The sequence below is a fragment of the Ambystoma mexicanum genome, chromosome 6p, assembly GCF_040938575.1.
Source record: "Ambystoma mexicanum isolate Mex_15411 chromosome 6p, UKY_AmexF1_1, whole genome shotgun sequence".
Classification (NCBI taxonomy): Eukaryota; Metazoa; Chordata; class Amphibia; order Caudata; family Ambystomatidae; genus Ambystoma; species Ambystoma mexicanum.
Genome location: NC_090935.1, coordinates 1,378,708,857 through 1,378,727,529, shown reverse-complemented (window position 1 = coordinate 1,378,727,529; position 18,673 = coordinate 1,378,708,857). Strand labels below are relative to the sequence as shown.

Here is an 18,673-nt window from a genome sequence, read left to right as displayed (position 1 = left end):
AATGTGTGCCTCAGTTAGGTTATCTGAGCTTGTGGGTGCAAATGACAGATTGAGGATTGTTTCTTCAAATGGTGACAGTTCGTATTTTGACAGATTGAGTACCAGGCTTCATGACGTTGTAATCTCTCTCGTCCCTTTAATTGGGACACAACATTCATCAGTGTTGAATGTATCATGCTGCCTATCAGCAGCTGTATCACATAAGACATTCCTTAAACTAGTGGCATAACCTAGCTGCACCATACCAGGTACTTCCTAGTATGTTTAAACCTTTAACTACCCAGCACTATTGTTCGGAGAAATGCAACTTCTAAACTTATGACACTACCAGTGTGACAACAATGGTACCTTACCTTATATCATCTATGTCTACCCTGCAGTTTACTCAACAAGAGCCCTTACTCAAGAGCTCAACACTTAAACACCACTCTTGTGCATATCACACATGGTAAGGAGCCATACACTCATGCAACATATCATCCATGGTCATACATGGCCCGGTACCAATGCCCTCAACAACTAACGTGCATTATTTATTTTCCTTTCTCGTCTTCTCCCTGGTTCAATTTACCATGGCCCTCATAAGGACCCAGGCGTTAAGGGGTTTACGGCGCCGTAAACGGCGCAGACCCTTAACGCCTGATTCCAAGGTCCCTTTGCGGGATGGTGATTTTAACGCCTGCTTTTTGCAGGCGTTAAAACCCATGCTGCAAAGGGATCTTGGTGCTAATTACGCCACCGTAATTTAAGGTGGCGTAATTAGCGCCTTTCCCCATTCCCATTATGCCCTATGGGGCAAAAATGGGAATGGGGAAGGTCTAAAATGGGAAATGGGGATTTACCGCCCCACTCACCTTGGAATGGGCCGGTAAATCCACCATCCACCATGGTGTAAACATAGTTTACACCATGGTGGTAAGGGTACGACCCAGGCGGTAACTTACCGCCTAGGTCGTAATGAGGCCCCATGTATTACTTTCACATCTATGTTTTCAAACATGACACCACATCCTTTTCTTTCTTTAATTTCTTGAATTTCTAAGCAATACAGCATAGTACATTGCCAACAATATTACACAAAGGCCACAAGCACATTACACATCCCTCCCCCTCCCTAACCCTGGTATAGGTAAACACATAAACTAGACTCAAATAGTTTGCAGTAACATCCTAATCCTCCCAGTGCTCCTCTCCATGGTCCTTTATGAACACCACGCAGTGTCCTTAATGAATAGCTTGATCCCCAAATTTCAACTTCGGCATCCGGCGGCATATATCGTTTACAAAATTCCCCCTATTCCGTCTGCAGGCTTGCAGCACCACCATGAATTGCTGATGTCACTCGTTCCATTAAATATATATTCCTTGCAGTGTGACACCCTCCCCGCCAGCAACAGATAATGCACCAAATACGAAAGGGTGTAATATTCCCCCTCTATCTCCTCCAGCCCAAACAATATCAACATCGGGATCTTACTACGGATTACCCTGTCTAATTCTTTTATCAACCCGAGGAATTTGTTCCAAAAAACAGCACTTTCACACAACCCCACGACATATGCCAATAGTCTGCTCTGGCGCCACTTTCGCGCCATCATTCAGGACTGATGCCCACATACATTTTAGACAACCTGATTGGGTCGTATTGCCACCTGTGTAACAATTTAATTGGGTGGAGCTTATACTGACACAAAATATACACCTTAAAGGCCCATGACAGAATTTAAGCCATGTTGGGTCTTCAATTTCAATGCCCATATCCCTTTGCCATTGTGGACAAAGTTTCTTTGTATCCCCTTTTCCCGCCTCCACCAGGGTCTCATATAGGGCAGATATCAACCCCTACATTTTTAGAAAAATCGGCCCCAGATGTAGGGCTTTCAATCAATCCAGGTGCTTGCCATAAAGGGGGGGGGGCTATGTAGGGTGGGTCAATCCATATTTCGGCCCATTGGTCTGGACAGATGCGCTCAGGCTGCTACCATTAGGGCGCCCCCTGGTGGCCTTCGTCATCACATCCTTTAATTCTCAAATGTATAAACTCCAACCCATCCAACACAACTGTTGCACTGTATGTCACTCACAATCATCACCTTCATACCATTGCAAAGTAATCAAACTGTATGCCATGCGTATGCAAATAAATGTTATCACACCACATCTGTGTACAAATATGCTACAATACAATCAAACCAAACACTATCAACACAGGTCTGCGCACAAACAACTGACCTTGGTTCTCACTACTCGGGTGTTTTTTCACAACCAATAATGAACATTATTGCAAATCATGAATACTCACCACAGCCTTGAAAAAGACACATGTTGGGTCGAAAGACGTGTTGGGTTGAAGTGTGTAATTAAATCACTTGAATCAATAAAAACAAGTGACAAGTCTTTTGATTTATTGCTTGATAAACCAATTAACCTATACAAACTACATTATCAGTGACCCAGCACCTGTGCGATCCTGGTTCTTACCCAAACCTGCTCTGAACTCACCGAGAAGGAAGAGTAACATCTCTTAACAACCTATCATTGACAGCAGGGTCCACCTTTAACAATCATGATCAGCGCATTGATCTGTATATCTAGTGTTCTACTCCCCAACTTTCATGTTCAACTTCATGTACACAATAAATCCTAAAGTTGCAGAAGGGAAAATGTGCTATAGCACTTACTTTCATCATTTCATACACATCTCCTCAATAATCAGGTGGATTCTAATCACCAGTTACAGACAGTGTTGGTTTGGGCTTCAGTGCTGTGCAACTGACTTGAACTAAGTGTTATAAACAGCAGACCTCGTATACTGATATATGACTTTGTTACGGTCTGCTAAACAAGGCGATTGCATACCTTCATTGTATGTGCTTCTTGGGTGGAACAGCAGGTATCCAAAAAGGAAAAGAAAAATGAATATTCTTGTGGGAATGTAATCAAAATCGAATAGCTAATTCCAGTTTTCATATTATTTAACATGATGATGTTTATTTACACCTTCCACGGGCAATTTGAGCTATACATTTGGGGAATTAAACTGTAGTTTGGTACCTACAAAGTTTATTATTGAATATTCAGTTAGTAAACTTCATATGTATGACTGAGTGATTTTTATATTTTCTAGGTGGCCGAATGGGGCATACAGAAGTTGGGACTGGTTAAGTATGCTAGCAAGTCAGCTGGAACCTACAGTGGAGGAAACAAACGCAAACTCTCCACAGCAATGGCTCTTATTGGATGCCCAGCTATCATTTTCTTGGTATTTTTATTTTTGTTGCTTCAATTTTGTGTTTTTGTATTGCTGACAAACGAACATTATGAAACGTATTGTTACAGATGACGCCACAGTGTAGGCATCAAGTCAACAACAGGGCTATTTAATGTCATATTGAGAAAACGGGTGGTATTGAATTTAAGTTGTTTCTTGAAGGATATTTGAATGCTCATGGATAAATGGGCAGGATGGGTTCACAATGAATCATATTCTCAATTTTGGTGACAAATATCATACAAATTGGAGTTTGAGGAACTTAGTTTCTAAATTGTTTGGGTGAAGTTGTGGATGAATTAATTGGGTTGGACTGGGGTGTTGTATATAGGTATACAAAATGCAGTCAAAGTCTCACAAGTGTTTTATTTCATTTTTAAAAGGGAAGTAAAACCAAAGTTGATGGCTGGTAGGTTTTGAAGAAATCATAACCATGTACACAGCTCTGTGCAACTCTTCAGACCATTGTTGTTCAGCCTACTAAGCCATAACAGAAGGGGAAAGACCATATGCAAATCAGGATTGGCCTCACCCCAAAAGAGGCAGTCCAGCCCGAACTGCTAGCTCACATTCCTTCTGCACGAGACCACAAGCATCCCGAGACAAGTATTGGCCTTGTTGGGCATCATCAGTTAGGAGTAGCTTGGGTCTCTAGGCCCAGCAGGCTCCGGACCCACATCTGGGCATACCCATCACACTCAGGGTGACTAAACAAAACCAAAATTTGATGGCTGGAAGGTTTTGGATACATCATAACCACAGGCACAACTCTGGTCAACCCTCCAGACCATCCTTTTTCAGCCTGCCAAGCCTTTACAGAAGGGGAAAGACTATATGCAAATCAGTCTTGGTCCCACCCCAAAAGACCTTGTAGATGCAATTGCAGACGAAGCAGCCGTACACTCAAGGACATTGCTGACACAGACACAGGAGCACTCCTGCAGTGTCCGTAGGTACGATGCGTGCATCTAGCCTGCCATGGAATCCTGACCCTTCCCACACAGCAGCCCTTCAAGCCATTGTAGGCAACAGGGCTTTAGTGATACATCAGCTGATACTGACAGTTTACAGGTGCCAGGCAGCAGACCCAGCAGGAGAGGCAGGCGTTTCGTTCTTGGTGCTGAAGAATTCGGCACACCGATACCAGAATTCACTTCCCTTCTACAACCAGCGGTCCTGAAGAAGATGGTCTGAATTATATTGCCATCGAAACCGGTCGACCATACGGACCACGAGGACTCTTGTTATCCTGTAGCTATCCAAATACATGAAAGATGGACACTCTATAGATTCCTTTTCAGCTTTTACTCACGTAGAGTGAGCCTTTTAGAACATGGACTCTAAAAATGCCAATTTTTAAGTAATTGATTTAGTGGACCACACTGACCATACCTGGTGATTGCAATACCCAAGTGTGGATTAAAATACACAATCCACTAGTTTACAACAGCTGATGCAGCATTAGACAAGAGCTGACATCTGTAAGAATCTAATACCCAGTTCTGTCAGTACGTGAACTGAAAATGATCAGTTGTGATCTTGATTGTTTGTAAATTTGAGTTCTTAGAAATGTATCTGAATGCCACAAGTGTTAGCGCAGAGGGACAGATCTCTTTAAACTATCCCTTAGATAGGTGTTTTATCACACGCTTCCTAGGGATAGGCACTCCTGGCAGGGACAGGGTGTTCTTCCCTTAGGGACAGTTAGTACACTGTTTTACCATCCAATAAGTGTTCACTTACGATTGATAAGCGCACTATGATAATTTGTTCTCCCAATGAACCGTTGTTTTTGTGTTAATACATTTGAATGAACCAGAAGTATAAATGTATGATGAAGTCTATTGTTACGACAAAGACTTCTTGAGAAAGCCCTCGTGTGTTTTTTGACATCTAATTCACTGTACAATGGTCCTACGTGTACTTGTATAGTTCTTCATTTTGCTTAGATAGCAATTGAAGTAAGCCTTGCAAACATTTTGCAGGTCTTACTTCAATTACTGAACTAAGCAAAATGAAGAATGATATAATTTCGTGTATTTTTTTGTTATCTGCACATATGAACATTTTCCCTGTAAAGTGTGCATGTTAGACATAGGACCTCATTACACGGTAGGCGGTAACCATGGCGCTATTAGCGCCATGGTTGCCGCCGGTATTTTACCGTGTCCGACCTTGGTGGATGGCGGAATTACTGCCCTACTCCAAGGTGAGCGGGGGCGGTAATTCCCCATTCACCAAGGCACTTCCCCATTCTCATTTTTGCCCCCATAGGGGTCAATGGGAATGGGGAAGGAGCTAATTACGGTACCGCAAATTGCGGTACCGTAATTAGCACCAAGGTCCCTTAGCGGGCCCGTTCCTTAACGGCTGGTAAAACCAGCCGTTAAGGTTGGGTTCCGCAAAGGGACCTCGTAGTAAGGCGGTAAGGGTTTACCGGTACCGGTGCCCTTACCGGTACCGGTAAACCCTTACCGCCTACCGTGTAATGAGGCCCATTGTTTGGTGTTAGTTGGCTTTGACTTGGGAAAACGTTAATGGGTGCAGTTTCTGGATACATGTATCCCACCAACACACAATTGTTACCGATCATATATGCTGCTGTGAAATGGTTCATCAGCTGCTTAATGCATTTTAGAAACAGGCACGTGCACACTTCAGGCACTTTTGGAGATGTGCAAAAGGCCTGTTGCACCAACACATCCATACGTAATAGGGTAAAGTCGTAGTGCGGTGTTCCTCCTACATCCAATGCAGGAAATTGACACTGGGCCTCATTACGACCCAGGCGGTAAGTTACCGCCTGGGCCGTGACTTTACCACCATGGCGTAAACTACGTTTACGCCATGGTGGTTGGCGGACTTACCGCCCCATTCCGAGGTCGGCGGGGCGGTAAGTCCCCAATCCCCATTTACCCTTCCCCATTCCCATTTTTGCCCCATAGGGCATAATGGGAGTGGGGAAGGCGTTAATTACGCCACCGTAAATTACGGTGGCGTAATTAACTCCATGGTCCCTCAGCGCCATGGATTTTAACACCTGCTAAAAGCAGGTGTTAAAAGCGCCATGGCGCTAAGGGACCTCGTAATTGGCGGTAAGGGGTCGGCGCAGCTAACGCTGGCGTAAACCCCTTACCGCCAGGGTCGTAATGAGGCCCACTGTCTCAGTAAGGACCCTTTCCTGTTCCAAAATTCAATGGCTTGTCCAAAGTGTGACACATATCTGCTCTGTTCACAGAAGAATATAGGAGTGCTCTATGCGATGATTAAACTGGTAACTGGCAAACTGCTAGATGAAATGACCTTGTGTTACCTGCAAGGTGTATAAGAATCTATCCGCAGCAGCTCCTATTAGAATGCAGTATTCTGTTGTACAACTTGCATCAGCTGAACTACATTTAAAGGGGTAAACGGTACACTAATGGTGCTTTCCAGGGCCGAAGCCTTGTATTTTAAAAGGGAATGGCGATTACAACTAAAGAAAATCACTTTAGATACAACAGAGTACTAATTGAGCAACTAGATTTAAATTAAAAAGAAAAACCTTCCAAGTGTAAAGTACTGCATTGCAATTTCTGAGACTGCAATATCAATCATCCCTGACTGTATCATATAGGGTCCGTCTGGGCCTCCACCCATTCCCATAGCTTGCACAGGCTGCTGCCCCCTGTTTTTAAGGCCAGCACCACAGGATAGCAAGGGGGTTTCTCGAGGTCTCTCTGTAGCACACCGGCTGAAGAGCCTGGTCGCTCCCCACTCTCACTTACTATAAAGTATGGTCCCTGTAATTGCGGGGGCAATGCGGCTGACACAGTGCCAATAGCCCAAGCTATGCATACCTTGCTTGCTTACACCCGAAAAAGCGAACTGGGTTGTTTCAAGGCAGGACAGCATAGACTGCAGACGCGTCAGGCTGGCAACATAAGGGAGGGGTGACTGAGGGAAAGGCAAAGGGTGACTTTCCTTTAGGTTTATGGAAGTAAACATTAAAAGCTAGATAACTGCGTAAGGAATTGGACATTAATGCTTACTTCTTAGCAATCCGAAAAAGATAAGTGTTCATGGAAAAAAGGAACAACAAATGTCCCAATTGTGTGCACCACTTTTACTGTCTGAGCGTGTCTTTTATTGGTTGAGTACGGAGGACATTCCTACACCATTTCCTATCACCTCCTTCACTAAAGTATAATCCTCTGCTCACAGATAAGACAAGGATGCCTGAAGTAAATATGCTATGGTTCACGAGAGTGCAAATAATTCCCGAATTCGCATGGGACCTTGAATAAGCGGGCCCTAGAGTGGTCCAGATTAGTGGACTTTCTTTCTAGGGCACTGGGCTTCCTAGCGGCCTTAGGGCCTCATTACAATTGTGCCGGTCCAGAAACAACAGTGCCGGTAAGCCTACCAGCACCGTTGTTTCCAGACCGACACACTACAACTCTGCGTGCGGGTGCCATCCCACCAGCCAGGATCGGACCTGCCGGGCAGAACGGCACCCGCTCGCAGATTTCTCACAGGAGCACTAGCACCGCTGTGCACGGCGCCGGTGCTCCTGTGTCCTATGGGACTCCATGGGAATGTGGACTAACAAAATAACCGGTGCCTGACTTTCCAGCCACCGCTGGTAGCACGGCAGGGTTACCCCAGGACCCGTAATTTAGACTCATCCTTGCCTTTGCAGAGTACTATTTCACCTAGCTGTGTGTAGCTGCAACCCTGTGTGTGCTGAGGCAAAGAATGATTAGCCATGTCTGAAAGTATTTGCGGGACATAAAGACATAAAGAAGACTGGAGGGGTTGGGGGGGGCTTCATGGTCTTGGTAATGGTGGAGAGGGACACAATCCAGCATCAGAATCTGGCACCGTATTCCCTTCCTTTGCATTTCAAACGAGATGTCACTAGTACTAAAGCACCACACAAGTAGTCCAAGAGGATTATTTGCTGGGAAGTCATTGTATTTTACAAATTCTTGGAAACAAAAAAATACAACAAAATTGGAAGTGTAGTCGGGTGGAAAGTCTAATGCTACCATCGTAGTAATGTTAAGATGAATTCTAAACCTTCCAGCCACCACCTATTTTATTTTAATATAGAATAGCATAACACGTGTGCATTAATGTATGTCAATCTCATACTATGATCCTAAATGAGTTATTTTGCTTGATTTTCTAGGATGAGCCAACAACAGGAATGGACCCGAAAGCTCGCCGTTTCTTGTGGGATTGCATACTGAGCATAATTCGGGAGGGGCGTTCTGTCATTTTAACATCACACAGGTACTGGAGAGCTGCTTTTTTGCTATTACCATCGCAAACACTTTGATAATGTTGAACTTAATCTGCCACAAAATGTTCCCTTATGTCCTTTGAAAAATGCAGACCAGATTGAAAATAAGGCCGAGCTGCTGCTCTACGTCATTGTATGATCAAGGTCTACTGTTGGACCGGGCCTGTTTTACACAGGTTTTTTGTGGTATGGGTGACGCAAGGGGATTTGGCAGTGGAGTAACTTTGCTGAAGATTTTGTGGGGGACATGACATCTGAAGAAAAGGTGCCCAGCCAAATGAATGGGGACAAAATATTGTGTCATGAAAGTTGGGGGCGGGTCAAACACCTCTGCCCCCCCCCCTAAAATTACGCCCATGGGATCTGGCATTGGTGGGCAGCACATTTAGGTACAAGTTATATAAGCACATGCAGTTCTTTGCACTAAAGAATTCATGATAGTAGTACAACTCAATTTGTATTTATTTTATTTTATTTATTTGCATTTGTATTGCGCACTTGCAGCCCAGGGGCATCAAGGCACTGTTACAGGTATTTTGTAGGAAGTTTTGATTCAAAGTTAACAGGCGACCAGAGGTCTCTTGGTTACAATAACACAGACTGTATGAAATACAGATATGAACAGAGTTACATTCAAATGCATAGTACAATGACGTCAATTTACAGGGTGATAATAGACATTTTCCTTTCAGACAAAAAGCTTTGTTTTGATACCTGTGCGGAATGCTTGCTGGGACTCGATCATTCTAAGGTGGGTGGGTAGTGCGTTCCAATGGGTGGCGGCCAGAGTAGGAAAACTGGATTAATGCTTTTACGTATAGTAAAGATTGTCGGAGGAGCCACATCTTTCAAAATGGCTTCTTTTCTCAGTACACAAATGGTTTCTGTGGGTCACAGTCATGAATGTAACGACTGCTATTAACAGCAGAGGCTGCTTTCTGAAATGCAACTGGCTCACAGACTGTCACGAAGTCCAGAATCCAAGGCGCAGGAGCGACGTAGTACCAACCACCCCCACTTTGGTCGTGGAGCCCGCAAGTCAGGGCTTACACCGGTTTCCTGGACCAGAGTGGGGAAGGAGGGTTAGGGTCTCGATGGTTGGATAGGTAGGGGGAGTTAGGTAAACCGGATTGAGGGTGAGGTAGAGGTTATGGGTGGGAATGGGGTATTTTGCAGTGAAGGATTGGTTGGTGCGCACTTTTGTTCTGGTGTCCTCAGCCCTTACTAACTACTTATACATAAGCACCATTTTGCACATAAGAACATTCTTATACTGCCTAACCCTAAGTCATCAGATCGGTACAGGAGTTAGCATGCAACTTAGCTCTGGTTCTGTGTCTCGTCCAAGAAGAGCGGTCGCGTCCTTGGCACGTCTGAAGGGTTGTTTTCAAAAGGTCCAAGCTAAAAGAAATTAACAAGCATTAAAACATGCCCACTGTCATTGTCTGCATTCACCTCATGCAACTTCCACTCACACAGACACACACTAAAATGCCCTCTCAAGACCTGTATAGTGCTTTCGCACTATGCTACGCAGGCGATCTTCTTGCAGACCCCTGCAAACGTGATAAAATGCACAAGCGGTCTTCCTGCAGACCCTTGTGACCAATTGGTGCTGTAAATCTGTGGTAGGTATCTCTAGTGCTGTGTTTTTGCCTCACGGGTTTACTATGGTCTCCGAGAGGCGGAAACATCCCAAATGACAAATCGCCCGTGCACAGGTTAATTTAACCAAAAAAGAATGCCGCCGGCGCATTTAGCGCCAAAGTTAGGCCACTTAGCTTTTTCGTAGCGGTGCAGGGGCTCTGGGTGGGCAAGCGATCCCCCCTGCACTTCCCCCTCGATCCCCTTGGGCTCTTAGCAAGGAGGAGTACTTATCTCGTGTGGGCGAGGGGCCGGGCTGCTGCTCGGGTGGGGCTGGGCCCCTCGCGTGTAGTTTTGCTGGAGCTCCGGTCCAAACGTCTTGTCGGCATGGAGTCTCAAGCGCGAGCCCCGTGCTCGGGGCTCTGCGCATGCGCGATGGGGCGGCCGCTCCCTTCCTGGTCCCCGATTGGTCCAAAACGTCCCTGGGCATGCTGGGGATTGTAGTCCTTTGGCGCAGGCTGCTGGGAAATGCAGTCTTTAACCTCTTTCTCCTGCACATGGGGCAAAGCAGCCTTTTGTATGGTTGCAGCTTTGTTTGTCTCTCCCCACCAGTGCCCACAACAGTACCCACAACACCTCTGCGGCCAGCCTGTCCTTGTCTCTGCCTACCTGAGTCCCTGACAGTACTCCCCCTCCCACAGAAGGCAGTTGTTCTGGGTTTACTAGGGTAAGTCTTGTGAAAAGCACGCAGCAACCTGGGGGCATGTATATGCTGTGAGGGTTCCCAAGTGCGTTCCTCAGGGCGAAACCCCACCCATTCAACGAGGTAAAACACTTGGCCCTTTTTATCTCGTTTAGAATTCAATATTGCTCGAACCTCATACTCAGGCTCCCCTTGCACCATAACGGGAGGTGGTTTCCTAGCAATCGTCCCATGTGGAGCGGGTTTCAGGAGGGAGGTGTGGAAAGTATCTTCATTTGGGGAGGTAAGGTCAATTTTACTGCAACAGGGTTCACAATTTTAACTATTGGGAATGGACCCAAATATCGGGGTTGTAATTTCCTGGGCCCATCCATGCAAAGGTTGCGGGTGGATAGCCACACTTTATCTCCTACACAGTAAAGGGGACTGGGTCGACGACGCCTATCTGCATAGCGCTTATATGCGTCCTTGGCTTTTGTGAGACTTCCCTGCACCTCCTTCCAAACTTGCTCTATGCCCACCCGTTGTCCAGCCAACGTTGGCAATTCCAATCCTGAAGCTGGAATGGCCACTGGGAGAATCCGTGGGTGTCGCCCATAAAGGCAGTAGAACGGAGTCTTTTTGGTGGAGGCATGTGTGGCGTTATTATATGCCAATTCTGCCAACCAAGTATGCTGGACCCAGGTTGTCTCCCTGCTTGTGGCAAAACACCGTAAATACTGCTCCAGGCATTGATTCACGCGTTCTGTCTGGCCATCTGTCTCGGGATGGTAACCGGACGACAAGCGGACTTCCATTCCTAGAATCTTGCAAAACTCACGCCAAAAGCGAGAGGTGAACTGTGGGCCCCTATCGGTGACCACACAATAGGGAAGGCCATTGAGGCGGACTATGTTTTGCAGAACTAATTCGGCAATTGCTCCAGCAGTTGGGACTCCCTTACATGGGATGAAGTGGGCCATTTTTGAAAAGGTATCCACTATTACCAATACAGAAGTGTATTCCTGAATCTCGGGAAGATCCACAATAAGGTCCATGGTGATCGTATGCCATGGTATCGCAGGAGTCGGTAGGGGATGAAGGAGCCCAGCGGGCTTTTGGTGACTAGCTTTATTTCGAGCACACACCTCGCATTTAGACACATGCTGCAGAACGTCTTGCCGCCACTTGGGCCACCAGAAATGTCTGGCCACCAACTCCTGAGTTTTTGACTTTCCCGGGTGTCCCGCCAATGACGAATCGTGGCACCATGATAAGGCCTTTTCCCGTAGTTGCTTGGTGGGCAAGTACAAGGCTGACCCATGGTAGGGGAGTCCTTCAACGAATGTGTTTTGAGGATCCTGTTTGCACCACTGATGGATATCCTGCATAGTGAGGTCTTTTAATACGGCCTCAAAGAAATCAGAAGTGGCTCCAACGATACGTGTTGGGGAAATAATAGGTTGAGGTGTAATGCCTGCCTCTCGCTCTGCTGACTCGGGATATCGTGACAATATATCTGCCTTTCGATTGTTGGCTCCGGGTCTATATGTTATGATGAAATCAAACTCGGCAAAGTATTGAGCCCATCGCAACTGGCGCGGGCTCAACGTCTTGGCGGTTCTTATAAACTGGAGGTTACGATGATCCGTTATGATCGTGGTGGTATGACGTGCCCCCATCAGGTAGTGTCGCCACTCACCAAGAGCTGCCTTAATTGCCAACAATTCCCGATCGGCAATGATATAGTTCTGTTCAGCTGGGAGCAGTTTCCTTGAAAAGTAAGCCACGGGATGTAGCAGGCCTGTCTGAGGGTCCTGCTGGGACAGGATAGCACCTAGAGCATAGCTAGAGGCGTCCGTTTCCACTACAAATGGTCTGGACAAATCCGGGTGTTTCAGTACCGGGGCGTCAGTGAAGGCCTTTTTGAGCTGTTGAAACCCCTGGTCGGCCGATGTGTCCCACACAAAAGGGCAGCCTTTACGAAGAAGCTTCGTGATTGGAGTGACCAATGCAGAAAAGTTCTTTACGAAGCGTCTGTAGAAGTTCGCAAACCCCAGGAATGACTGTATCTCTTTCACACTGGTAGGGGGAGCCCAATCCAAGATTGCCTGCACCTTCTTCTTGTCCATTTGTACGCCGGTTGGGGTCAGGAAGTAGCCTAGAAATTCCACGGTGGTACAATGGAATTCGCACTTCTCCAGTTTTGCATAAAGGTGGTATTCTCGCAGCTTTTGCAAAAATGCGCGTACATGTCGGACATGTTCCTGGAGGTTATGAGAATATATTAGGATGTCATCTATGTACACTACCGCACATACGTCTAAATATTCTCTAAGGACCTCATCCAAGAAATGTTGGAAGGCTGCGGGGGCGTTACAGAGACCGAATGGCATAACCTGATATTCGTACAATCCGAACTTGGTCCGGAAGGCGGTTTTCCATTCGTCTCCCTCGCGCACCCGCACAAGATGGTAAGCGCCTCGAAGGTCCAACTTGATGTAGATTGTCGCGTCCCTAACTTGATCCAGAAGAACTGGGATGAGAGGAAGCGGATAACGGTTCTTAATGGTTATCTGGTTCACTCTGCGGTAATCTATACAAGTCCGGAGCTCTCCAGACTTCTTCGGTACGAAGAACAAAGGTGATGACACTGGCGAATTAGAGTGGCGAATAAAACCATTCTTTAAATTCGCAGCTATGTACTCCTGGAGGTGATTATTTTCAGCCTCCGTTAGGGCATATATACGACTACACGGTAGAGTAGCCCCAGGCTCCAGATCAATTCTGCAGTCAAATGGCCGATGTGGGGGCAATGATTCTGCAGCTTGTTTGTTAAACACGTCCATGAAATCTGCGTATTCTTGAGGTATACTTTCGGGACGCATTTCCTTTTGCTTAACCGAGACGTTGAGGGCACACACTGAAGGTGTACTTTCTTGCCGGCAATGTTCTAGACAATGCGGTGAGTCCAGACTGATTGAACCTGTGGTCCAATGAATTTGGGGGTTATGCATTTTTAGCCATGGTAATCCCAAAATCAGCCCGAATTGTGGGGCAGCAATGATATCAAAGGCAATGTTTTCTCTATGCCAAACTCCGCATTGTAAGGCCACCAAACAGGTGTTATGCGTTATGGGCCCTGAGCTGAGGGGAGTGCCGTCTACAGCACGTACAGGTTCGGGTTTGCCTTTTGTTGTACTGGGATACCTAAGGTAACCACGTACTGGGCATCAATAAAATTACCTGTCGCTCCTGAGTCCACAAACATAGTGACCTGTTTCTTCTGTGTTTGGAACTCCAAACAACCCGTCAAGGTGACATGCGTAGCATAGTTCGAAATGCCTGCCATTGGGGCCCTGCTACTCAACAGGCTCGATCGGGTGACCCCCACTACCGACGAGCCGAAGCGTTTCCCTGGGTCTTGGGCTTGCTCGGGCATTCACGTACAAAATGTCCAGCCTTGCCACAGTACATACAGAGGCCGTCCTTCCTCCTTTGTTCTTTTTCCTCTTTGGTGAGGGGACCTCGAACAGAACCTATCTGCATTGGTTCATCCCCCTCTGACTTGGCCGCCACCCCCCGGGATCCCTTATTCAGATCCAATCGAGGCACAGGTCGTGAATCTCCTTTTCGTCTATCGCCCCGCCTTTCAGCCATTCGATGGTCAAGCCGTAAGGCCAGGTCAATCATCTCTGAGCATTCCCTTGGCTGTGGATCAACCTGGGCAATAAGGTCTTTGATGTCATCCCTCAAACCTTGATAAAAGAGAGACATCCTTTTGTCATGGGGCCAGTCGGCTTCGGCTACCAGCCGATTGAAATGAGTGACGTACGTCACTAGTTCCCTAGACCCGTGCTTGAGGCTTAACAGTTCCCGATCCTTGCAAAGGGTGGCAGCTCGCCGGTTAAATATTTTCTCAAACTCCGCCAGGAACTCATCCCAGTCATAAAGAATGGCATGGTCCTTTTGGACTAATGGATTTGCCCATGCCGCAGCGTCCCCCGTGAGGTACGATATTACAAACGCCGTTCGGGACTGAACGGACCGAAAGGCTGCTGTCTTGGTCAGAAAATGGAGACGACATTGAGTAATAAAAGTGGTAAACTTTTGTGGGTCTCCGGCGTAGCGCTCTGGAGGGGCCAACGGAACTATTGCCTCCGGACTGACGTGTACCTGCACCGGGGTAGGTGGTTGGCCAGGTAAGGGCGCTGTCTGAGCTGCTAAACTGCGCACCTGTGCGGACAGTGTGGCATAGTCTTGTCTAGACGCCGCCAGTTCACCTTGTAAGTCTTGCAGGGCTTTGGCTATTTCTTCCATGGTTTCAATGGGGGGGGCGGCCACGCCACTCGGGCGCCTGAATACTACGTGGGCTTGCGCTTCTGTCACGAAGTCCAGAATCCAAGGCGCAGGAGCGACGTAGTACCAACCACCCCCACTTTGGTCGTGGAGCCCGCAAGTCAGGGCTTACACGGGTTTCCTGGACCAGAGCGGGGAAGGAGGGTTAGGGTCTCGATGGTTGGATAGGTAGGGGGAGTTAGGTAAACCGGATTGAGGGTGAGGTAGAGGTTATGGGTGGGAATGGGGTATTTTGCTGGGAAGGATTGGTTGCTGCGCACTTTTGTTCTGGTGTCCTCAGCCCTTACTAACTACTTATACATAAGCACCATTTTGCACATAAGAACATTCTTATACTGCCTAACCCTAAGTCATCAGATCGGTACAGGAGTTAGCATGCAACTTAGCTCTGGTTCTGTGTCTCGTCCATGAAGAGCGGTCGCGTCCTTGGCACGTCTGAAGGGTTGTTTTCAAAAGGTCCAAGCTAAAAGAAATTAACAAGCATTAAAACATGCCCACTGTCATTGTCTGCATTCACCTCATGCAACTTCCACTCACACAGACACACACTAAAATGCCCTCTCAAGACCTGTATAGTGCTTTCGCACTATGCTACGCAGGCGATCTTCTTGCAGACCCCTGCAAACGTGATAAAATGCACAAGCGGTCTTCCTGCAGACCCTTGTGACCAATTGGTGCTGTAAATCTGTGGTAGGTATCTCTAGTGCTGTGTTTTCGCCTCACGGGTTTACTATGGTCTCCGAGAGGCGGAAACATCCCAAATGACAAATCGCCCGTGCACAGGTTAATTTAACCAAAAAAGAATGCCGCCGGCGCATTTAGCGCCAAAGTTAGGCCACTTAGCTTTTTCGTAGCGGTGCAGGGGCTCTGGGTGGGCAAGCGATCCCCCCTGCACTTCCCCCTCGATCCCCTTGGGCTCTTAGCAAGGAGGAGTACTTATCTCGTCGAGGGGCCGGGCTGCTGCTCGGGTGGGGCTGGACCCCTCGCGTGTAGTTTTGCTGGAGCTCCGGTCCAAACGTCTTGTCGGCATGGAGTCTCAAGCGCAAGCCCCGTGCTCGGGGCTCTGCGCATGCGCGATGGGGCGGCCGCTCCCTTCCTGGTCCCCGATTGGTCCAAAACGTCCCTGGGCATGCTGGGGATTGTAGTCCTTTGGCGCCGGCTGCTGGGAAATGCAGTCTTTAACCTCTTTCTCCTGCACATGGGGCAAAGCAGCCTTTTGTATGGTTGCAGCTTTGTTTGTCTCTCCCCACCAGTGCCCACAACAGTACCCACAACACCCCTGCGGCCAGCCTGTCCTTGTCTCTGCCTACCTGAGTCCCTGACACAGACCTGGTCCTCTCGTTCATAAAACCATTGGTTTTAATTTTTTTGGAAACCCATTGTTTGGTAGAAGGCCAGCATTTAGACAATACATTGATAAGGCACCTAGAGTACACAGTCAGTGAAGATGCTCCTCAGTGATGTTGTATTAAGTACAACTAAGGAAAGTACCTTGCTTATTACATGCTGGCACTTGTCGGTATCGTGGGTACCAGCAGTAGAAGAGAATGGGTGGTAGTGTTCTAAGATTGCCAGTCATTCCTAAAGATTAGAGAAGATATGATGGAGGAAAGCCATTCGTCCAGACAGACAGAACATCCCTATTTTGGGAACCAAATGCACCCCAAAAGGAACGCAGTGTGAACCTACAATTACCGTCAAAGTCTAAATTTCAAAATAATACAGGTCCTTATGACAATAGTGTTACCCGAACCAGGTAAAGTTCCCAACTTTTTTTTCTCGGGGGATCAAAACTCAAAGGGAACTAAATCAAAAGAGAAAAATTAAAGGTGAGTCTGATAACCCCTCTTTCCGTTGCCCCAATGTTTCAAAGTGGCCGACAATTACAGGTTAAACATTACACATTCAACAGATACCATTTGATCTTATTATCAAAAAGCAACATGAACCCAGCATAGACACTGTAAGAGGATTCAATCCAGCACTACAGCTAAGTCAATGCCTAGTCTGGGATACTGAATGGAAACCCTTATTGATATATCTTTATGTCCAGTTCATGAGTTCTGGATGACTACCCCTATATAACACCCCTCTCTTGGAACCCCCCTGACCCCACTGAGCCAAGAAGTAGTTCTGTTTTGCAAGTTTAAACGGTTTATTTGAGAATGTAAACAATATATATATATCACACTTTATAATAAATTAATAATTAATATCCCACTTCAGAACATGAGCAGTTAACAACAATGGGTAATGTTCTACTAATAAACTGATTTGATTACCCAGGAGTAGTATAAAGGATGAGGTAGCACGCTTGGGAATAGGAACAGAAGAATAAGGTGGTAGAGAATGCTTTATCTAGTTTCAGATGGATGCAATGTTGAATGAAAATGCAATACAGAAAATACTCAATATGATTTCAACAAAACAATGTAATCACTTTTCTCTGGCAATCCACTCCCCCCCCTTATGCAATGTAAGGAAATGAAGAGGAGAGCACACAGTTCTTAGAAATGCAATCAAATGTAATTCAGTTCACCCCAGCAAGCTTATACAACAATAGGAGTTTTGAAACACAGGCAAAATGCTTTGAATATGGTGACAATGCAGCGAGAAATATTCTGAAAATACTTTTAATTCCCTTCAGGAGGTTCAGGGTGAGTGGTATCTAGTTAATATGAGTTCAGGCTCACTTTAGCAATGATTCAGAGATGGTGATTAAGAGGCAAACAAATTTTTAGCAAGGAAAGAGATGACTGCTGATGGTTACACGTGGCTGGATTTTTAACCAAATCGCAAATCGCGGTAAAATTTGCAAGTGTGTGAATCGTGATTACGGCAAAAGTATAAGGAGTCTAAGGTTCTAAGCTTGTTGGAAAGCTGAGATTCTAAGCTTTCAGAGGAAAGTTAACCCAAGTTCCTAGCCCAAACGGTTCCAGAGATACGGACAATTAAATAAAGGTAGTTTTTCGGATTTGAAATTTTAAAAGTTCAAAGCGACAGGTTCAGCTTGCAGCTAGAAAATGACAGGTGACAGTTCTACTTAGGTTAAATAGATTGAATTATATTATATTAAACTAAGGGATATGTTCTGAATTTTGCTGAGTACTCACAAGAGATTTTGGACAGGAAGGTGACTTTGTCACGGATCCGGTCACTGCGCACAGCACTTCACAGCGATCTGGTCTCCGGTTCCGAGTACAGCTCTGCTTTCTGGGTCACCGGCACTGCTCCTGGATCTTGGGTTCGGCTGGTCTGGTCTAGCACCGGTCTGCACGTCTCCTGGTCCCGCTTTCTCCGGACACAGCGCTGATCTGCACGGCTCCTGGACACTGCTACCGGTCCCGGCAATATTCTAGGCAGGGAATTCAAACAGCTCGCCCGGCTGTTGATAGTCTGCAAATGATTTTTGGGCCTGCTGACAAATACTTTTGCTTGCAGTGGGCCTTCTTGGTTCAAAGTTCTGTAGTCTCTGTTTAGCTTGGAAGTC

The 18,673-nt window shown here is 46.5% G+C and overlaps 1 protein-coding gene across 2 annotated transcripts in view; it reads left to right on the top strand.

The window, feature by feature from the left end:
* LOC138510440 (phospholipid-transporting ATPase ABCA1-like) overlaps window positions 1-18,673 on the top strand; it is a 2,356,352-nt gene that overhangs the window by 2,186,200 nt on the left and 151,479 nt on the right. For both annotated transcript variants that reach the window (XM_069626098.1, XM_069626099.1), the window contains exons 45-46: window positions 3,128-3,262; window positions 8,445-8,548. In XM_069626098.1, coding sequence (XP_069482199.1) covers window positions 3,128-3,262; window positions 8,445-8,548 — 239 coding nt within the window. The remainder of the gene's footprint in view (window positions 1-3,127; window positions 3,263-8,444; window positions 8,549-18,673) is intronic.